This window comes from Podarcis erhardii, assembly GCF_964252035.2.
Source record: "Podarcis erhardii genome assembly, chromosome: 2".
Lineage (NCBI taxonomy): Eukaryota > Metazoa > Chordata > Lepidosauria > Squamata > Lacertidae > Podarcis > Podarcis erhardii.
In genome coordinates this window covers 105,759,111-105,782,479 of record NC_138498.1, presented here as the reverse complement: position 1 = coordinate 105,782,479, position 23,369 = coordinate 105,759,111, and the positions used below count along the sequence as shown (strand labels likewise).

The following is a 23,369-nucleotide window of genomic DNA, read 5'->3' as shown; positions in this document are numbered from 1 at the left end:
TTGACCTACCTCCAGAATACATGTCAAAGGCAGCCGTCTTGAGAAGCTGTCCACTGCTTCCTAGATATTGGAATGGAAAAAACAGCTTTGAAGGTAGCATGCTTATATACAGCCACGTTGTTCTTCAGATATATTAGAGCAGTGGAATAAATAATAAAATGTTCCCTGGTTTCAATTAACTATTGCACTTAAAAAAGGGAGAGATTTCTGAAACACAAGCTTTTAATCTGGATTATCCTAGTATGCAGAAAACATCTAATCCAACCTGCTTCTTGATGCAAGAAAGCTACAGCCACCGTGGGTCTCACATTGATGTTGGACTACATCATCCCTGGCCTTTGGCCCCTCTAGCTAGGGCTGATGGGAGTTGTAATCCAACAACATCTGGGGACCCAAGTTTGGGAAAGGCTGAACTAGAGCATCGCCAGCGGACAGCTGTCCAGCCTCCGATGGAAGACTTCCACATCTTGAACTCAGAAGTGGCTCACCTGACAGAATGGAGCCCTAACACTAGCTTCCTGGCAGGTGTATCACTACTGTTTACCAGAAAGGAGAGGGGTGAGGAGGCAGAGAAATGAAGATGCACCGGCTGAGGCAATCCAGAACGTCTACCAGTGGAACTACCCTGCATTGGCCTCACTGCTTCACCCTCTCCCTCCCGGTAAGCAGTTGAGACACATCTGCCAGGAAGCAAGCGTCGTAGTTCTTATGCTCCACCAGGTGAGCCTCTTCTGACCTCGACAGCTCAGAGCCCCAACTGCTCAAGTAACACGCACCACTGTTTGAACTGCTCTTAGCATTAGACGTTCCTCTTAACGTTCACTTTACCACTTCGGCAGTCGCGGCTTCGCCCAAAGAATCCAGGAAACAATGGTTTGCTAAGAGTGCTGGGAACCGTAGCTCTGGGTAAACGAAGTGCTCCCAGGATTCTTTGGGGGACGCTGTGTGTTTTAAATGCACGGTTTGCACGCAGCCAATGTCAGTGTGGCAATCTTCAAAGACACTGCTTTACTGTGCTCTCATCCTCCCCTGTTCCCTGTGATATGGGCTATTTTGCAACCTCAAAGCACCAAACAAAGGACCTTCTGTCTTCATTCCAATCTTCAAGAGCAAGCAGTGTTTTATTTTTTAAGTTTACTGGCTGTTTGACAGGAGGCTTTGACCTTTCTTAGACTGACTACTTGGTGTTTTGTCTTTGTTGCTTTAGTTGCATGGCTTTAATATACTGTTTGTTTGATGCGATACTGACACACTGTTGTGTTGCTTTATTAAACTGTCAAGAGGACTTGTTGGCCTATAATGCATTAAATGGCTCAGGACCGCAGTATCTCAAGGACCACCTCTTTCCATATGAACCTACCTGGACCCTGAGATTGTCTTCTGAGGCCCTCATTCGTGTGCCTCCTCGAGAGGTCCAGAGAGTGGCAGCACAAGAAGGGGCCTTCTCTGCAGTGGCTCCCTGTCTGTGGAATGCTCTCCCCAGGGAGGTTCACCTGGCACCTTCATTATATACCTTTAGGCGCCAGGCAAAAACATTCCTCTTCAACCAGGCCTTTGGTTGATTTGATTGACATCCCATGCCCTTCTAAATGTGTTTAGTAAAAGGTAAAGGGACCCCTGACCATTAGGTTATGTCATGATTGACTCTGGGGTTGCGGCACTCATCTCGCTTTACTGGCCGATGGAGCCGGCATACAGCTTCTGGGTCATGTGGCCAGCATGACTAAGCCGCTTCTGGCGAACCAGAGCAGCACTGGAAACGCCGTTTACCTTCACGCCGGAGTGGTACCTATTTATCTACTTGCACTTTGAGGTGCTTTCGAACTGCTAGGTTGGCAGGAGCTGGGACCGAGCAATGGGAGCTCACCCTTTTGCTGGGATTTGAACCGCCAACCTTCTGATCGGCAAGTCCTAGGCTCTGTGGTTTAACCCACAGCGCCACCCGCGTCCCGCCAAAATGTGTTTAGGGGGGACTTATTGGGTTGTTGTTTTTTATTTTGATCATGTACTTTGTGGTATTATATTCTATGATCCACCCTCAGACCTGCGAGTATAGGGCGGTATATACCGGTAAATTCAATTAATCACCACCACCACCATCATCAATGCTGCATATCAATAAATAAATGAAGCTCATGCATGAGATGACTCTCCTGTTAGCCTCTATAACAGGGTTGGGGAAACCTCTGGCCCACAGCCAGACTTAGAATAATAGAATCATAGAAGCACACAGTTTGAAGGGACTCCAAGAGTAATCTAATCCAACCCCGGGCAATGCAGGGGGTCTTTATGTGCATCAAACTCATGACCTTGGCGCAATCAGCACCATGCTCTACCCAACTGAGCTAGGCAGCTTGGCCCACCAGGCCTCCCCATTTGGCCCACCAGGCCTTTCCCCTAAATCATACCCACCCACCCCAGAACTGATATCGTATGTGGGGTTCAGGCCCGGGGCAGGTACTATGAAGGAATAGTCAGGAGCTTGACGTCCTGCAAGTCTCCCCACCATTTTAGCAACGGTTTCGGGTGGCGCTGTGGGTTAAAGCACAGAGCCTAGGACATGCTGATCAGAAGGTTGGCGGTTTGAATCTCCACAATGGGGTGAGCTCCTCGGTCCCTGCTCCTGCCAACCTAGCAGTTTGAAAGCATGTCAAAGTGCAAGTAGATAAATAGGTACCACTCTGGCAGGAAGGTAAACGGTGTTTCCGTGCGCTGCTCTGGTTTGCCAGAAGCAGCTTAGTCATGCTGGCCACATGATACAGAAGCTGTATGCCGGCTCTCTCAGCCAATAAAGTGAGATGAAAGTCACAACCCCACAGTTGGCCAGGACTGGACCTAATGGTCAGGGGTCCCTTTACCTTTACCTTCAGTGCAAACTGCTTGGTGGTCCAGGAGCAGGAAAGCCTCTCACGCTGCGGTTCTCAAGCGCCTGGAAAGTGTTGCGCAATGAATTTTGACATGTGGGCGAGGCTGCCATTCCGGTGATTGACAGATGGGTTGCGCCACCCACCTCTCAAGGTTGCCAAAGGGCCTGCAGGATGCAGGATAGTATATACCTGCTTGACCACTTCGATCTGCAGAACCTGTACCATTAAACACATCACCTAATGCCCCTTCTGCATTTGTAAGAAATCCATCTCTGAGTGCGCATCACCCACACTTTAGAACTCCCTGCCTGTGGACCTCAGGCAAGTGCCATTGCTGTATTCTTTCTGGTGCCTGTTTAAAACATTTTTGTTTGGGCAAGTGATATGTGTTTTATTTCTTTTTAGCGACCGTTGGTTTTAACCATCTTTTGAACGCTTTAAATACCTGTTTTTAAACTGGACTTTCATTGGTCATTTTCCCATGTTTTATTTTATATTGTTGTAAACCAATGAGAGGGCTCCCCACCAACACCATCAAGCAGTAGGCACGTTTTGTCGAATAAATAAATACAATAAGGATCTGGCCCACAGGGAAGGGCAGAGTTCCCCTGCTCTATCCCCTCAGCAGGAGGACTGCCCCAGGGGTTCTTGACTTCCCAGAAGCAGCCATTGTTAACCAGGTTCAAGGGGAGCTGTCTACTGAGACTCAATACAGTGGTACCTCAGGTTACAGACGCTTGACGTTACAGACGCTTCAGGTTACAGACTCCGCTAACCCAGAAATAGTACCTCAGGTTAAGAACTTTGCTTCAGGATGAGAACAGAAATTGTGCTCCAGCGGTGCGGCAGCTGTGGGAGGCCCCATTAGCTAAAGTGGTACCTCAGGTTAAGAACAGTTTCAGGTTAAGAACGGACCTCCAGAATGAATTAAGTTCTTAACCAGAGGTACCACTGTAAATGGATGAACAGGAAAAAAGTCATTATAAACCAGGGCAACCCAAGGTCCAAAAACGATGGTCTAAAAACCATTCCCCTTTACATTAAGAGCATTTGCAGTTGCCTCTCGTGGCCTGCCTGCTGCTTCCTTTGTGCAAAGTACACAATGCTAAGTCACACACAGAAGGGTGTTTGTGTTAGCTGCAGCTCACCGAACACGTTTTCCTTCAGGCCTGAATTGTGCCCACTTCCCATTGCGCTTGCCAGATGCCATGCCATTTTCTCAAGGTCAAAGCACTTATCTTTAAATTTTATGAGAAGAAGGGATCGGCTCAGTTTTATTGCAGAATAAAGGAGAGGCATGCTTCCATCCGTGTTCCAACGCTCGACTTCCACATCAGCCTAGATTGGAAAGGGTGTGTGGAGTGGAGCGTCATTGTGGACCACCCGGATGGAACGCACACCATTCGCTCCAGAGTGAGAAGGGACAATGAAATAGTTTGGACTGGTTTATTTTATTGCTCCAGGAACTGAGAATTGCAAACAAGAAGAGTTGGCTAGACTGGAGCTTCTTGAAAACTGGTTTCACACTGAGCCGCCAGACACCAAAAACACTGTTCACCTTCTGGATACCAAACCCCACTCTATCCCAGCATCAGTCAACTGTCTGGCAGCTGAGGCTGCAGAGATCCCCAGGTACAGTTACGGACTTTCCCCTACTGCATGTGCCTGCAGATCAAGCTAAAGTAACATTCAATATATTCAGCTTTTTAAAATACGTGTTCTACCCCTCCCCTAAAAAAAAAAAAGTGTAAAGGAGGGTTCTTCTGAAAATATGCAAAATGTCATTAAAAATAATAATATTGGCATGCTTTGGGCTAGAGGACAGGGTTTCCATATCAGAAAGCAGTGGCATAGCGTGGGTTGTCAGCACCCGTGGCAGGCAAGCCGCTGCTGCAGTGCCCCCTCCCCCAGAGCCAAGCGGGGTCGTGCTGTGCTGCCTGCCCACACAGGGTGGAGCCCAGCCAGCCACTGTGGCCCTTGATGGGCAAATCCCCCAAGTACCTCCTGAGAGGAGCAGTGGGCCAGGCTACACTGGGGTTAGGCGTTGCCCACCTCCCTCTGTCTGGGCCCACTCATCCTGGGCCTGTGCTGCTCTGCTGCCTTCGCCGGGCCAGGGCAGGGATTTCCGCAGAAGCTGGAGCCTGTGTGGGGGAGCCGAGTTGCACCCCCTCAGAATTTGGTGCCCAGGGCCCCTGCGCCTCCTGGTCCCTGCCACACTATGCCACTGCATGCCATTTAGATGGGCTGAATCCCTGGGAAATGCCCTGTTTCCTAATTAAGCCTGGACCGCCACAGTTGGTGGATGACCAGTCATTAGTAAACACCCTTGCTTTACAGCAGGAATAAAGTGCCGGTGGCCCTTAGGTAACACCGGACTCGAACTCCCATCAACCCTGGTTGTTGGCTGTGCTGGTTGGGACCAACGGGAGTTGGAATCCGGCAGAGCCAGGATGGGGACACCTAAAGGGTTAGAACCTGCTGCTTTTTGTGGACAGGAAACGGGCTTGGTCCTCTTATGACGCTCTAAGAGAGCCAATGTCAAGAAATAGTTTCCAGCTACATGGTGGCTCTGATGTGGAGGCACATTCAAGCAGGCAATGGTTTGAGAGGTGGTACAGCCCTACAAGGACAGTGCTGTGTGCCATTGCTAAACAGGTCCAGTCTGTAGGATCTGAATGTGCTTTGCACCACTTTAACACTTATGGATTCCATCAAAGAATCTGGAGAATTGCAATTGCGTGGAGTGCTTAGCATCCTCTGTTAAAGATCCCTACCACTCCTCTCCCTGCAAAACTACGATTTCCACTTCTGAAGTTAACAGATATCCAAGAGAGACACCTGAGTTCCTGATACAGCAGGAAGTGTCAGGTCACATCGACACCAGGAAGTTGAAGCACTCTTCTGCCACTTTAACAGTCCTGGCTTCCCCCCAAAGAACCCTGGGAAGGGTCGTTTGTTAAGGGTGCTGAAAATTGTTAGGCGACCCGCCTCACAGAGCTGCGTATCCCAGCACCCTTAACAAACTACAACTCCCAGGATTCCATGGGGGGAAGCTGGAACTGTTAAAGTGGTATAAGAGCACTTTAAATGCACGGTGCGGATGTGACCTTTGTGCAGGCAGTCACTGCAAAAGGAAACATTAAAAAGGAACCCAAAGAACAGGGGGGAACTGCGTGAACAGTTGACCCCTAAAAAACAACTCACCATTGACAAGCGCAATGTTTAAACCCCGACCAACGTTATTTTTTATGCTGCTTAACACCCTGTAAAAGAAGAAGAAGAGGAAGAAAGGGAGGGGGAATTAGGCATATAGGGCTATACAGAAAGTTCTGCTGGGTTGCATACTCAAGGGGGCAGTAGATGGTTGATGGAGAGCCCTGGGTGGGAGGCGGGGAAATGTCAGTCATCCAGGGTGAGAGGCTGGGAGGAGAAAGGAAATATCCCAGGTGAGCTCCTCCCTTCTGTGGGTGGCAAGGCATAAGCACTACCCTTAAGAGAGGACTCCACCTTCTGTTTGTTCTATCTGTATTTTTTGTAACTCTTATCTTTTTGCAGTATGGGAAACTTTAATAAAAATCTTATTACTGGAAGAAAAGCTCTGCTGTGTCAGGTAGGTTTGCCATGTTTCAAAAAGTGAAAATGCGGAGACAAAAGTGTGTGTGTGTGTGTGTGTGTGTGTGTGTGTGTGTGTGGCAATGTTGTTGAGCTTACGAAGAAGAGGAAGAAGAGTTTGGATTTGATATCCCGCTTTATCACTACCCTAAGGAGTCTCAAAGCGGCTAACATTCTCCTTTCCCTTCCTCCCCCACAACAAACACTCTGGGAGGTGAGTGGGGCTGAGAGACTTCAGAGAAGTGTGACTGGCCCAAGGTCACCCAGCAGCTGCAGGTGGAGGAGCGGAGACGCGAACCCGGTTCACCAGATTACGAGTCTACTGCACCTAACCACTACACCACACTGGCTCTCTCCTGTATTCCGGCTATGCCCAGGAAATTCTGAGCGTACGGCAACCCGAGGTCAGGCCAAAGGCCCATCTGGCTCAGTATCCTGTTCTCACAGTGTCTGGTGCCCATTAAAAAAACCACCTGGGATTCCCATTAACTGGCATTCAGACTGGCATGCTGCCTCTTGCGGTGAGGGCAGAAGGCAGCCTTTTCTTCCATGAATTTGCCCCACCCTCTTTTAAAGCCACCCAGGCCAGCACAGGCTACTTCGTGAAACATGGACACATGGTGGTGTATAACATGCTGCACCTTTGCACAGAACTTACTTAACATTGTCAAAACACATGGAAGGTCCGACCACATTGGCTGCGCCGCTAGTGATTCTGAAGGCGAAACTCTGGCTGGGGCAGGGTCTTTGGTTGCCGCATTTATGCCGGACAATGTGCTTTTCTGACAAGGAAAAAGAAAATCCAACCTGCAGTTTGCATCACAGCACTAATATCATTTTTTTAAAAAACCATTTTTTATGTGCATATTTAGCAGAGGAAAGGAAGGGGTGAGGGGATTATTAGAAACAAATAAAAAGGAAGAATACTAATAGTCAGGTGGAAAACACCATTAGTTCACATTGCAGACAGAGTAACCATGAGTGAATGCATCTGAAGTTAAACATATACGTATATTAATGTAAGTCCTCAATGTCCAGCTAGGCATCCACATGAAGTTGACATCTATATGGTTATGTACTCTTCTGTACATAGTCTTGAGACAGTTGTATATATTCATCCTTCACCCTGAGTTCCAGAGAACTGTTAATAAATATCAGGTTATACAACGGAGTTGAACACAAAGGCAATGTACTCACTGGTTGGCTTCACTCCACTACCTGCAGAGATGGCAAGGAAACAAAAGCAGAAGGAAAAGTCTTGGTTGTTTCATGCAGATATTTATACAAGGTAGCAACAAATGTGTGACAAGGAAAGAAAAGCCTCCCCCCCCCCAAGTCTTCCTTGCTGGTTTCCTTGAACACTCAAGTGTACTCATCATGAATTTGGCACAATAATGCTTGCCGTTGCTGGCTTAGCCTTGTTCTAGGCCAGGTGTGGGAAAATTTTGGCCCTCGAGGTTTCTGAACTACAACTCCCATCAGCCTCAGCAAGCATGGCCAATGGCCAGGGTTGATGGGAAGTGTAGTTCAGTAATATCCGGAGGCTCAAATGTCCCCCTTGTCTGTTCTCAGCCCTTACACACAATCCTCTGGGGAATTATCTTATTGAAAACAAAACAAATTCCTTCCAGTAGCACCTTAAAGACCAACTAAGTCAGTTCTTGGTATGAGCTTTCGTGTGCATGCACACTTCTTCAGATACACAGAAAGCATGCACACGAAAGCTCATACCAAGAACTGACTTAGTTGGTCTTTAAGGTGCTACTGGAAGGAATTTGTTTTGTTTTGACTATGGCAGACCAACACGGCTACCTATCTGTAACTATCTTATTGAAGACACACTGAAATGAATGGGACCAGGGGAACAGCCGCAACCGGCCCCATTCATTTTAGCTGGGACCTGGTAGGACCAGGGTGGCGCATCCCGTTTCACCACCTGAGGTGAGATGGGAAGGTGCTGCCCCACTGCCATCCCCCTTACCGGGGTCGTATGGTGGCGCTTGCAAAAGCAATGAGGACGACAGCGGGTTCTGACGAGATCTCGCAGAGTGCGTGAGATCTTGTGAGATTTCAGTGAGAGCTCCCAAGAGCTCAGCAGAAACGGCAGCTGCCCCAGCCTCGCCTCATGGACAAGCCTGCTTTGTGTAGGACAGGGAAATATACTCGGAGTCGAGAGTGGATTTCATGCTCTTTATTCAGCTCATAGTGGTGAGGAGGAATGGAAGTTCCCTCAGAATGTCTGCTTTATATACATCATTTACCCAATGGGTCCCACGTGATTGGCTAATTCTGGGATTCTCCTGAGGCCAATCAGGTTGCGGATTCACTTCCACCTGGAGCTGGATTGGGTGGCTCCTGTGGACCAATCAGACTGCTGCCTTCTGGATCCTATTGTTCTAGGACCAATCAGACTGCTGCCTTCTGAATCCTATTGTTCTAGGACCAATCAGACTGCTGCCTTCTGAATCCTATTGTTCTAGGACCAATCAGACTGCTGCATTCTGAATCCTATTGTTCTAGGACCAATCAGACTGCTGCATTTTGGATCCTATTCAACTCAGTACATAACAGACAGCTTCCACCAACCCAGTACTCTGGCTGGGGCTGTTGGGAAGTGGTGATGCCCCAAAGACAAAAATCCCACCTGAATTCTGCTTTGTGGCTGTCAAAGGAGACAACATAAGTGCATCCTTCGGGTTGTGACCTGGCAACCCCACGGTGCTATCAGGTGAGGATCTTGGGACTGCTTTCTATTTGGGGTGTGTGGGAAGCTGCAAGAGAGATCCTTGCCCTCTGGCTGCTCTCTCAGGTGTAAAGGAAGGAAAGCTCAGCGGGAGGAGAGAGGGGAAAAAGTTCTCGGGTTACAATCACAACTTACTCACCCAGCCAGCTCCTCAGGCTGATGGATTTCATGCCAGTGTGATTGAAATAGGTGTTGACAAAAAGCCAAGTTGTTGCCAAGGTGAACAGCACGGCCAGGATTCGCAGCAAACCTGAGTCAGAAGGGAGACGGGGGTCAGGTGGAAGGTAGGAGCAGAGCAGGTGGACAGACTGCCGGCGGCAAGGCAGAAGGATGAGGCCGGGTGCGTTCCTGAGCAAACAAGCAAAGAGCCCAACCCCAAGTCTGCAAATCAGTCCAGCTTTAAAAGCTGGATGACAGTGCAAGTCTTCATAAGATGGTAGTCATTCAGAAGTCATCGCCTACTGGACCAGCTAGTTCCCACTCTCTGGGTGGGTCTCAGAAGTCGAGACAATGAACTAAATCAAGGAGGCACCACTCACAATGAGGAGCTTGCTGGAGCACATTCCTGTTGCAGAGGAGGTTTGATTTAACGAAGGATTTATATTTGCCCATTGTGAAATCGTAAAGGGCCCTAACTAGGCAAGAAGTCACACTTCATATGCAGCTACAGAGGCAAGAATGTTATTTGCTCAAAAATGGAAAGAAGAAGAAATCCCAACGAAAGAAGGAACGGATACAAAAACTTTAGGAATACACAGAAATGGCGAAACTTAGCAGAAAAATAAGAAATCAAGATAACGTTTTTAAAAAATAAAATAAAATAGAAGAATAGAAATGGTTTATTCAGTATTTACAAACAAATTGTAAACAGATAAGAACATTGGCAGGATTACTGTAATAACTTGCAGGTTTATAAGTGTATACATCTAAAGATGAAGAAATGATTAAGTTAAGTTAATTGGGAATATGGAGAAAATATATTTGAAAAATAAATTTATGGAACCGCAGAAAGAGGGGGAAGGAAGCCGAGTTTTGAAATCTTAAAATGATTGTAAAATGATTGAAATGTATAAAATTGAAAATCGTATTTTTTTTTCAAAAAAGAAGTGATACTTTGTCCACAAGTGCATTAACAACAACAACAACAACAACAACAACAACAACAACAACAATAATAATTTATTCCCCACCCATGTGACTGGGTTGCCTCAGCCACTCTGGGCTTCCAACATAATATAAAAACTAAACGCTATGCATAACGGGCATTTAGATCCACCACAACGCCCAGATGATGGTTTGATGGAGATTTGAAGTTTGTAGTAATGGATGGAGCGCTGATCTCTTTGGAGAACAAAATGGTGCCTTGGCTATAAAGGCTGCATTTCCTAGAGGGTGGTGGGTTTTGTTTTTGTTCCTGGCCATCTGCGCATGTCCCCACGGCTAGATGTAGCTGGCTTTCGACATAATAAGAAAACAATAAGAATTCTGCTGGATCAGGCTAAATGCCCATTTAGTTCAGCATCTTATTCTCAAAGTGGCCAACCCAATGCCCATGGAAAGCATGCAAGCAGGCCATGAGTGGAGCAGTGTTTTCCCCACTTGTGAGTCCCAGCAACTGGTTTTGTGATGGTGTTTCAGAGCCTAATACAAGAGCACTCCTCTCTGCTGTGGTTTCCAGCAACTGATGTTTGGAAGCATTACTGCCTCTTGATTATGGCATTCCTGGTTATTCTTATGTGTAATACTACTACTACTACTACTACTACTACTAATAATAATAATAATAATTTATTTATACTACCACTAATAATTTATTATTTATACCATGCCCATCTGGCTGGGTTTCCCCAGCCACTCTGGGCGGCTTCCAACAAAACACTAAAATACAATAACTTATTAAACATTAAAAGCTTCCCTACAAAGGGCTGCCTTCAGATGTCTTCTAAAAGTTTGGTAGTTATTTTTCTCTTTGACATCTGGTGGGAGGGCATTCCACAGGGCGGGTGCCACTGCCGAGAAGGCCCTCTGCCTGGTTCCCTGTAACTTGGCTTCTCGCAGTGAGGGAACCACGAGAAGGCCCTCAGCACTGGACCTCAGTGTCCGGGCAGAATGATGGAGGTGGAGACGCTCCTTCAGGTATACTGGACCGATAAGAATCATAGAAGCTTAGAGCTAGAAGGGACCCAACTCTAGTTCAACCTTCTGCAATGCAGGAATCTGTGCTAATTTGTCCAATTCTCCTTTAAAGCCATGAAAGTTGTTGACCATCACTACCTCTTGCACTGTGTGAAGAGATGCTTTCTTTTGTCTGCTGGTCTGTCCTAAATCTTCCAACATTTGTAGGGTTGCCCCAGGGATGGTGTTACCTGCTCCCACCCCATTTTCCTTGCTGAACTTTCTGCTATGTTGTACCTGACAACGGGTGAGAAACTGACACCAAGGTGAGGTATGTGAGAATATAAAGAAAATGTCCTGAGGCATTCTTGCCTCGGGGGAAAAGGGCCTCTTTTCTTACCTGTCACTCTCATCCTTTCGTTCCAATGTAACAAAATATGTACAGAAGCTTGTCAAATGTTGCGAGCCGACCTGTTGAAAGCAAAAAAGGGTCAGTGGTCTTGATTTAACAAGACATCTAATTGAACGATAAAAATAGCAGCTGTAGAGTAGGGAGAGGGAAAGATTAAGCCACTTTGCACTTTAAAGCAAATTCACTCAGTTTATACTTCCTCAACCTGTGTGAACCAAAGACACACCTAACCCTTTGAAATTCACACTTGTCCAAATTTGGCAGTGTAGTTCTGCAACAAACACATGTGCCCCGAAATAACCGCTCGCCGAATGCATATTTTAGGCAAAATCACGCACAGCACTTGCATGTAGTGGGAGAAATTTCTATTTCTCCCACTACATATGAATTTTTGTGCAGACTTTGAAAAGAACAAATAATAAAACGATGCACAAATGGGATGAGGTTGGGAAGATGAAAAATTGAGAGCTATAGAGCTAAGTACTATAAATAAGAGGATTTTCGGTTGCTGTTTATCTTTGTGAGACAGAGACAGAGAGAAAGACATTGTTTTGCTGTGTGAATGACTCTTGAGTGGCAAACAATGGGGAAGTGAGTTTATTATGATTGTATTGATTTCCTACCCTTTCTCTTAGAAGCTCAAGGTGACAGCTATAATTATCTATTCCACTGTAATCTTCAAACAATCCAGAATGATACATTAAGTTGAGAATGAGTGACGAGTCCCAGGTTGCCCAGTGAACTTCATGACTGAGCAGAGATTAAAACCTGGGTCTCCTGAGTCCTAGCCTGACATTCTAACCACCACACCTTTGTCTCTACAATGACATACATCTCAAAACAGGATGCCTACCAAGCTAGATCTCTGCTCACAGCCGGTCAGCACCGTCCCTTGTTGTTTAGTCATTTAGTCGTGTCCGAATCTTCGTGACCCCATGGACCAGAGCACGCCAGGCACTCCTGTCTTCCACTGCCTCCCGCAGTTTGGTCAAACTCATGCTGGTAGCTTCGAGGACACTGTCCAACCATCTCATCCTCTGTCATCCCCTTCTCCTTGTGTCCTCCATCTTTCCCAACATCAGGGTCTTTTCCAGGGAGTCTTCTCTTCTCATGAGGTGGCCAAAGTATTGGAGCCTCAGCTTCACAATCTGTCCTTCCAGTGAGCACTCAGGGCTGATTTCCTTCAGAATGGATAGGTTTGATCTTCTTGCAGTCCATGGGACTCTCCAGAGTCTCCTCCAGCACCATAATTCAAAAGCATCAATTCTTCGGTGATCAGCCTTCTTTATGGTCCAGCTCTTACTTCCATACATTAGACAAAGGTGACTGCCTCAGGCAGCCAGTTTTGAGGGGTCATGAAAGGGACAGCAAAAGGTTTTTTATTTTAAATTTATTATTGCTGAACTTTTACTCCGAAGGAGTGACACTTGTGGGATTTTCTGTCTCAGGTTGCGAAATAACGCGGTCATGCTGGATGAGGTGTGTGTGTTATATATTTATTATTCTTTTTAATAATTCAGATTGCACATAATCCCATGGTTTCTCATTTATTTATTTAAACGTCTTATTAAATGCAAAACAGCCGAGGGCTAAATTCCTCTCTCTGCAGGTATATAAATGTTATGTAAAGATTAAAATACATTCAACATTAGTTGTGAAATACATTCCCCCCTCCTGCCATCTCTAGAAGCAGAGCCTTCCTCCGCTATCATACCATTCCAAAACAGGAGCACTTGGCTGTCCTTAATTATTTTTTAAAAAAATATGATTTTGAAACTCGATTTTAAATAATCTGTCTTTAAAATGCATCAGAAAGGGTATCCTGCATTGCCTTGCTGTTTTGTAACCTGTCTGGTCTTCCTCCCTTTCCCCTTGAAAGCTGTGTGTTCCTCCCTTCTTCTTCTCCTTCTCCTCCTCCTCCTCCTCCTTCTTTTTCGATCACTCGTAGCCGAGTAAGATTGTCTTCCATGAACACGGTTTTAACAGTGAGTCCGTAAGTGACTGTGGAGGCCAATTCTGGATCCACACGTCCTTCCACAGTGGGGACATAAGCCTTCCTCTTAGCACGTTTCTCCCTTTCGTTTCGTACTTAGTTCTCCAATTGGAGTACTCCCAGGCCAGTATTTCCCAGTTGTTGGTGTTCATACTACATTTTCAAAGCTTTGCCTTGAGAGAGTCTTTAAACCTCTTTGTGTTCCTCCCCAAAACAGCAGAAGAGCCCTACTGGATCACTCCAAAGGTCGATCTAATCCAGATCCTATTTTTCTCTACAGGGCCCAAACAGCACTTAATCCTCCCCAACACTAAACCACATCACTGCCCTCTTACTCTTGCCAAGGCGCAAACGGTAATGTGGTTTTCCGCTCACACAGCGAGGCCCGTCTTCATACCGTCCGTTGCCAACAGGCTTAGTACAGTGTTATGACGGCTAAGATGAGAATCCGGAAGCCCTCAATTCAAGAAAGCTCACCTCTATCAGAAACTCAGGAGGTGGTCTTAACATATGCCACTGTTTTCCCAGCTTCACTCGCCCCACAATCTCCCGCAAATAATTTTACAGTCAGCAAGGGGGTGAGGAGAAGAGAGGAGGGGAGGTGGCAGAGCAGTCGTCGGCCACCTCAGAATGAAAGCACAAGCAACTCCCAATAACGTTCCAAGTCACCACACTGTTAAGTGAAATGGCATATACAGTGGTACCTCGGGTTACATACGCTTCAGGTTACATATGCTTCAGGTTACTGACTCCGTTAACCCAGAAATATTACCTCAGGTTAAGAACTTTGCTTCAGGATGAGAATGGAAATCGTGCTCTGGCGGCGTGGCAGCAGCAGGAGGCCCCATTAGCTAAAGTGGTGCTTCAGGTTAAGAACAGTTTCAGGTTAAGAACGGACCTCTGGAATGAATTAAGTACTTAACCTGAGGTACCACTGTATTTTAAACACCATTGAAAAAGCCTGCAAATGCCCTGTTCTGCCCCTGCCCCACCCTTTTGTGTGACATTGTTGGGCCACTTCCGGGTTCAGCGCAATGTGCATGTGTGCGGTTGCACACCCATCAGATGTGCCTGAAATGGCCAGTGCCTGTAAAAGTTGTTCTCCTTCTTTCACAGCACCGGAACTTGCAGACATCTAATGTGAATGGTGTAAGATTCAGGACACAGACACCCTTTACGCAGAGCATAGTTAATCTGTGGAATGCCCTCCTTCAGGGATAGCCACTTACTTGGATGGCTTCAAAAGAGGATTAGGCAAGGATAAAGCTATCAATGGCTACTAGCCACGACACCTCCAAACAACAACAACAACAACAACAACAACAATAATAGTAATAATAATAATATATTCATACCCGCCCATCTGGCTGGGTTTCCCCAGCCACTCTGGGCAGCTCCCAACTGAACACGTTAAAGCATCAAAGATTAAAAACTTCCCTAAACAGGGCTGCCTTCAGATGGCTTCTAAAAGTCAGATAGTTGTTTATTTCCTTGACATCTGATGGGAGGGCAGTCCAGTGTGGTGTAGTGGTTAAGAGCAGTAGACTCGTAATCTGGTGAACTGGGTTCGCGTCTCCGCTCCTCCACATGCAGCTGCTGGGTGACCTTGGGCTAGTCACATTTCTTTGAAGTCTCTCAGCCTCACTCACCTCACAGAGTGTTTGTTGTGGGGGAAGAAGCGGAAGGAGAATGTTAGCCACTTTGAGACTCCTTCAGGTAGTGATAAAGCAGGATATCAAATCACAACTCTTCTTCCACAAGGCGGGCGCCACTACCGAGAAGGCCCTCCAGTTGGAGGCAGCAATGATTGTGAATACAGTGGTACCTCTAGTTATGAACTTAATTCATTCCGGAGGTCCATTCTTAACCTGAAACTGTTCTTAACTTGAGGCATGCTTTCGCTAATGGGGCCTCTTGCTGCTGCTGTGCCGCCGGCACACAATTTCCGTTCTCATCCTGGGGCAAAGTTCTCAACTCGAGGTAACTCTTCCAGGTTAGCAGAGTTTGTAACCTGAAGCGTTTGTAACCTGAGGCATTTGTAACTCGAGGGACCACTGTACCGTTTTCTGGAAACCACAGGAAGGGAGAGTGCTCTTATGCATGAATCTTGCTGGTGGGAGGTGATAGTTTCTGGGGGTAACTGCACCTGTTATTTTGGTGCTAATTGTATCTTTGTAAAGGTAAAGGGTAAAGGGACCCCTGACCGTTAGGTCTAGTCGCAGACGACTCTGGGGTTGCGCGCTCATCTCTCTCTATAGGCCGAGGGAGCCGGTGTACAGCTTCCAGGTCATGTAGTCAGCATGACTAAGCCGCTTCTGGCAAACCAGAGCAGCGCACAGAAACACTGTTTAACTCCCACCGGAGCGGTACCTATTTATCTACTTGCACTTTGACGTGATTTCAAAGGTTGGCAGGAGCAGGGAGCTCACCCCGTCACCAGGATTTGAACTGCTGCCCTTCTGATTGGCAAGCCCTAGGCTCTGTGGTTTAGACCACAGCACCACCCATGTCCCATAATGGTATCTCTATAGCTGCCCCATATTCTTCTGCAAAGGTACAAACAGTAGTACAGTGGTACCTTGGGTTACATACGCTTCAGGTTACAGACTCCGCTAACCCAGACATAGTACCTCGGGTTAAGAACTTTGCTTCAGGATGAGAACAGAAATCATGCAGTGGCAGCAGGAGGCCCCATTAACTAAAGTGGTGCTTCAGGTTAAGAACAGTTTCAGGTTAAGAACTGACCTCCAGAACGAATTAAGTTCTTAACCCGAGGTACCACTGTACAATGCTTCTTTCGCACAGCTAGGTGGTCTTGATTGCATCCATTCCATACGAGTTGAGTGTTGCAGAGACTGACAGGCAAAAACAGGCCTTCTCAAACAGACCTCCAGAACAAATTAAGTACTTAACCTGAGGTACCACTGTGTAGAATTCAGCTTTGAAAAAAAGAATTCCCTATGCAGGTATATTCTTCCTTTTCCTCCCAGGCACTTCATACCCCATGCAAATCCCTTGAACAAACAAAGCACTGAAAGGTGACGTTAAATGAGCTGCCCTGTTGTCATGGAACGCTTGGGTTTGGCATTCACACAGTGGGTGGAAGAGTCTCTCTGTTTCCTTGCTTCCTGCTTGGGAATGTGCAAAGATCCAAAGTCCACGGCTTGGGGCCAAATCAAACATGATGCTGGAGACCTGCGACTGGTCTCCGCACCGCTGTGGAAATTAAAATTTAGCTTTGAGGGGCTGCACATTTGGTCAGAGGAGTGGTGCACGCTCCCCACCCACTGCCCCGATCAAAATCCAACAGTGGAGGCAAACCATGGCCACTGATGAGCTCATCTCATCCTCATCTCTAGCCCTCTTTTTAAAGCCATCCAAGTTGGCAGCCATCACTAGGGTAGCGATTTCCATAGCTGAACTATGAATGGCACCTTGAATCTTCCAACACACAACTTCATTGGATGTCACTGGGTTCTAGTGTTATGAATCAGAATCACAGAGGGAATCTCAACTAACTCATCCATGGCAGATGGCTATCCAACTTCTTTCACACACACACACAAAAATAGAGAGAGAGAGAGAGAGAGAGATATGATAGATAGATAGATAGATAGATAGATAGATAGATAGATGATAGATAGATAGATAGATGATAGATGATGGATAGATAGATAGATAGATAGATAGATAGATAGATAGATAGATAGATAGATTAGATAGATAGATAGATAGATAGATAGATATGAGGAGATTTCACCCCTCCCATATCCAAGAATCTCCTGATGAGTCTGCTTATTCTCCAGAGAGGAGGGGCGTGTTCTGCTCTCTACTTATTCAGCTCCAGCACCACATCAGTCAGTCAGTCAGTCAGTGTGTCGGAGAGAGAGAGAGACTGAGTGTTACAGATTGTGTGTAGAGATAAGGTTGCTGCTAAGAGCAGCTGCAGACACTCAGTGCAGCTCAGCTTTTTCATTTAGCTATGTATATAGTTGTATTATAGCTGTAGATAGAATAAAGAAGATATTCTACAGAGCTGCTCTCCAAGTCGTTTATGCTCTGCTATACTCTGCTGTACTCTGCTGTGCAACGACTGTCTTCTTGGGGAAGTGAATCCAGTGCTCACAACTCTAAGCTGTGAGTCCACAGCACTTTGACCTGTTCCTGTGCAGAAGGTGGTCTCTAGAAATGCTACCCAGCTCGCCTAGCCCAGTTGGGGCTGAAGTGGATGAGTCCAGTTAGTGGCACTGACTCAAGGGCGATGCTGACAAGATAGAAAAGAGAAAAGAAAAAAGAAAAAGAGAAAGAAACGGGGAAAAAGTGATAAAGTTACATCCAAATGTCTTGCACATTCATGTATTGAGATTGCTCTGAATCTCCTGACTTCACCCCATCCCATCGATGGGTCCTCTTACTTCTGTTTTCATCTGCCTATCAGTACTTCCCCAAAATTTTCATCTTCCTAAGTTATCTGTAATTTCTAGTACATTACAAGTGCATTTAAAATCCTGCTAATGTTTACAATAATTTTGTATATACATTACAGTGGTACCTCGGGTTAAGAACTTAATTCATTCCGGAGGTCCATTCTTAACCTGAAACTGTTCTTAACCTGAAGCACCACTTTAGCTAATGGGGCCTCCTGCTGCCGCCGCACTGCTGGAGCACGATTTCTGTTCTCATCCTGAAGCAAAGTTCTTAACCTGAAGCACTATTTCTGGGTTAGCGGAGTCTGTAACCTGAAGCGTATGTAACTGTATAAACATTTCCCATTATTTCTTTTTTAAAAAAATTCTTGTCTTCTTGGTTCCTGAGCTTGCCAGTTAATTTGCCATTTTGGCATAGTCCATCAACCTGATCTGCCATTCTGTCTATCCAACCTCTTTCCATCCAAGGAGAGTGGGAGAAAAACTTATCTCTATCCACTTTCTCTATGCCATGCATAACTTTATAAACTTCTATCATGTAGCCTCTTGCTCCAATCCACCCCCCCTAGTCCTAAACGCCCCAACCTTTCTTCATAGGAGAGCCATTCCATTCCATCATATTTTTTGTCCTTTCCTGAGCCCCTTAGAACTATGCAATATCCTTTTTGAGGTGAGGTGGCCAGAATTGCACTCAATGTTCCAAATCCGGTTGCATAAATAACCTGACGGGGAGACATGCAGCGTCTTGAAGTTGTCAATCAACGGCACCAACCTGAGCAGCAGACTGAGCAGGAAAAGAGGGTCTCCTGGTCATAGTCTTCCCAGCTACGGCAAGATGAGCTTCACTTCTATTCAAATTATAGTACACTGGTACCTCGGGTTAAGTACTGGAGGTCCATTCTTAACCTGAAACTGTTCTTAACCTGAAGCACCACTTTAGCTAATGGGGCCTCTTGCTGCTGCAGAGCCGCCAGAGCACAATTTCTGTTCTCATCCTGAAGCAAAGTTCTTAACCTGAAGCACTATTTCTGGGTTAGCAGAGTCTGTAACCTGAAGCGTATGTAACCTGAAGCGTATGTAACCTGAGGTACCACTGTAATTATTTCTAAAAGTGCACCTCTACATAGAAATTGGCATATGCTAATTCCTCTGCAAACCTGCATCTTCTCATTTAGTGATGCATAAGTGTAATTTGTCAACATGCAGGCCTGAATGGTTCTCCACAACCGGAAGTTGCCAGAACTCAGTTCTGGTACCTCTCGGGGGGGGGGGGGTGCCATTGCCATTTGAAGAAAACAAAGAATGTGTTCATGGTGAGTTCCTGCATCTCTTTTTCTAGAAACTTAGTACTGATTCTCTCTCTCTCTCTCTCTCTCTCTCTCTCTCTCTCTCTCTCTCTCCACACACACACACACACACACACACGTAAAATGAGCGCATCAGGAAGAAAAACCCCAATTTTTAAAAGACGGCGTTAATTTTCCTTGAGGAGGAGTTTAGGGGGAGGCGGAGGCATAGGAAACACTAAGCATGTGAAACTGCAGTCTGAAATGTTACAACTCAGACATACCTTTATTGTTTTTTTGTTGTATTTTATCCTTTCATTTTTGAAATGTCTGTCCTGCCTTTTGACAGCCAGGTGGCTCCGAGGCAGGTCAGAACAATTTAAAACAATTTGTGCAGTAAGATATGATGATAAATAGTTAGTGGCTAAAGGCAGACATTTAAAACTATGCATTGCACAAGAGCAGTGGGAAAGCAGTAATTATAACAAGCCAGAAGCCTGGTGACAGAGTAATGTCTTCAGTGCTCCCCTGAAGGCAAAAAACCAGGGAGTCAGCCAAACTTCCTGAGGGAAGGAATTCCACAAGTTTACACCTTGCCTCATATATCTCTGCCTGGCAACTCCTTTTCTAAGTGGTTACAGACGGACTGTTTAATTATCTGTTCTAGGACCTTTCCTGGTATTTATGTCAAGCTCACCGGTTAGTAGCTACCTGGATCTCCCACTGCCCTTTTTGAAGATGGGGACATTTACCCGCCTCCAGTCTTCAGGAAAGGGACATGGGTGGCGCTGTGTGTTAAACTACAGAGCCTAGGGCTTGCCGATCAGAAGATTGGTGGTTCAAATCCCCGTGACGGGGTGACCTCCTGTTGCTCGGTCCCAGCTCCTGCCAACCTAGCAGTTTGAAAGCACGTCAAAGTGCAAGTAGATAAATAGGTACCACTCCAGCGGGAAGGTAAATGGCGTTTTTGTGCACTGCTCTGGTTCGCCAGAAGCGGCTTAGTCATGCTGGCCACATGACCCGGAAGCTATACGCTGGCCAGTAAACAGAGTCGGTCATGACTGGACCTAATGGTCAGGGGTCCTTTTACCTTTAGTCTTCAGAAACCTCACCTGTCCTCCAAGATTTCTCAACGATTATAGACAGAGGCTGTGAGATTACATCCACAAGCTCCTTTAGTTCCCTTGGGTGCAGGGAGGTCACCAGGCCCTGGAGATCTGAATTCATTATTTTCCTGTCTTGGGCTACAGCTCTCTCCTTACACCATTTATTCTGTCATCACCAGGTTGCGCACTGTTTTCCTTTTGAGTGAAGACAGATGCAAAGTAGGTGTTGAGCAGTTCCGCCTCCTCTCTGACACCTGCTAACATTTCCCCATCTTTTCCACACAGAGGACCTTCCTCTTGCTTCGAAAGTAGCCGAAGAAACCTTTCTTAAGATTGATTTTAACCTCTCTTGCAAGCCTGAGCTCACTCTGAGCTTTGGCCTGCCTGACATTCACCCCGAAACTGTTGGCTACTGGTGTATATTCCTTCTTTGTGATTTCCCCTTTCTTCCATTTCTTATACATGCCCTTCTTAAATCGCAGCTCATCTGTAAGCTCCTTATGCAGCCATATTGGTTTCTTTAGGTGCCTTCCACTTTTCTTTCTTGAAGAAATTGTCTGCAATTGTGCCTTCAATATTTCACCTGTAAGAAACTCCCATCCATCTTGGACTCCCTTCTCTTTGACTATTACCGACTGTGGGATCTCCCCCAGTAGTTCCTTAAATGTTTTGAAATAAACCTTCATAAAGTCCATAGTGCAGGTCTAACTACATTCAGCTTTCCCTTGCTTCTGTACCATGAAACCCAGGGGGACATGATCACTTCCTCCCAAGTTTCCCAGTGCTTCTATTTTGTCAATGAGTTCCTCCCTGTTGGTGAGGACCAGGCCCAAGTTGATGATCCCCTTGTTGCTCTTCCACCTTCTGGCAAATGAAAATGTCAGCGAGGCAATGGAGGAATTTGTTGGAACTTACATTCTTACATAGGGACACGAGTGGCGCTGCGGGTTAAACCATAGCACCTAGGACTTGCAGACGAGAAGGTTGGCAGTTTGAATCCCCGTGACGGGGTGAGCTCCCGTTGCTCAGTCCCTGCTCCTGCCAACCTAGCAGTTCGAAAGCACGTCAAAGTGCAAGTAGATAAATAGGTACCGCTCTGGCGGGAAGGTAAACGGCGTTTCTGTGCGCTGCTCTGGTTTGCCAGAAGCGGCTTAGTCATCTGGCCACATGACCCGGAAGCTGTACGCCGGCCAGTAAAGTGAGATGAGCGCACAACCCCAGAGTCAGTCACGACTGGACCTAATGGTCAGGGGTCCCTTTACCTTTACCTACATTCTTACATATAAAGCTCTTCATGGCTTGGGACCAGTTTGACCACTTTCAACTGTGGAACTTGCACTTTTACAAGTGCCACATAATATTCATTCTGCATTTGCAAGGATTCTGTCTTTTATTGCACTGTGAATCTCTCTGCCTACTAACATTAGGCAGGTCCTGTCACTAGATGCCCGCGGAAAGCCTTATATTATCGAAGATAACATAAAAAACCCACATTGTACTAGGGGGAATTGTTTTGCAGGAACGCATCATATTAAGCAAAACTGCACACACAAATGTGTATAGTAGGAAAAATTCACACGAAAACGCGGATGAATTTTCACGAGGACTTTTTTTTAAAAAAAATGTTGAAATCTTGAAAGCTGAACTTAACGTTAGGAAAATGAGAAACTGAAATTGACATGACCTTTGCTGAACACATTACAGTACAAGCCCATGTGTTTTTATTCAGAAGTAAAAATGCACATGGACTGTTCAGTGGGGCTTACTTCCAGGGAAATGTGCACATGATAGGATTTCAACTGCAGTGTAGAAGCACAGCAGAACTACCTTAAACTCAAAATGGAAACACACAGAGAGCATTGCATTGTGCTTCACTCTGTTTTTTAATGACGCTTTCGGTTTTTTAATTAATTTATCTCATGGCGTATAAATGAGTTTTTGTCATATTAGCGTGCCCCTTTCCCTGAGTCTTGAGCATGCCTGATTTGGAATAACAGAATTACGCCCTAAGATATATCTTAATATATATGCGCACACAATGGATAAGCACATACCTAAATGCAAATATCAATTCATCTTATTCCAATTATGTACATCCAGAAATAAAATTAATGGGCCATATCTCTAATGTGCAAGCCAATGCAACTATGTACATTTCCTGGGGATGAATGTTTGGCTCGCTGCCTTTTTGCTGAATAGGAAAATATATGTTTGCTTGAAAACTATTATAGATGTTGTGCTCAGGATGGAGATTAAAAATGCAATGTCGGCTGCTGGCTTCAAAAACAGCCACCTATTAATAGGAATGAATAGGAAAATTATCCTGTGCTCAGGTTCCCCCATTGTTGGAATGACAGGCTGAAACAGGATGGATTCTCTACTATCTACTTCCCATTAAGCAAAAGAAACACTGCATAAAGATGAGCTGGAGCCAATCTTTTTCTCTTTTTTTAGCGTTTAAAGAAGGTAATTCGATAGAGACACCGTTCCTTGATGCATCCGCCCTTTTGTTTGTTCTGCTATTATGTTCTGGAGAAACAGGTTTTGCTTGTACTTCTCTGTCTTCCTTCTAAAAGAAATAACCTGAATCTTGATTACATGGGTGGGGGACCTCCGGACAAAGGGTCAAATGTGGTCCCCTTTAAGACGTCTGACTCTCAGAACATTCCCCAGGACACACCCCCTTCTTGGCCACACCCCCTTTTCAACCACGCCTCTCAAAAGCACTGCTCCAGATCCACCTTGAGTCCTTTGGCCTGACTGGAATGCATCCCTGCGCTCTGTTATTAGGAGTTATTAGAACTCTGT

At 45.9% G+C, this 23,369-nt stretch overlaps 1 protein-coding gene across 1 annotated transcript in view; it reads right to left on the bottom strand.

Moving 5' to 3' along the window:
- FAM3D (FAM3 metabolism regulating signaling molecule D) overlaps positions 1-23,369 on the bottom strand; it is a 46,068-nt gene that overhangs the window by 5,644 nt on the left and 17,055 nt on the right. Inside the window, exons 2-7 of the mRNA XM_081853974.1 lie at positions 11,738-11,808; positions 9,362-9,472; positions 7,677-7,697; positions 7,138-7,261; positions 6,072-6,130; positions 10-60 (exon numbers count right to left, since the gene is read on the bottom strand). Coding sequence (XP_081710100.1) covers positions 10-60; positions 6,072-6,130; positions 7,138-7,261; positions 7,677-7,697; positions 9,362-9,472; positions 11,738-11,750 — 379 coding nt within the window. The 5' untranslated portion in view covers positions 11,751-11,808. The remainder of the gene's footprint in view (positions 1-9; positions 61-6,071; positions 6,131-7,137; positions 7,262-7,676; positions 7,698-9,361; positions 9,473-11,737; positions 11,809-23,369) is intronic.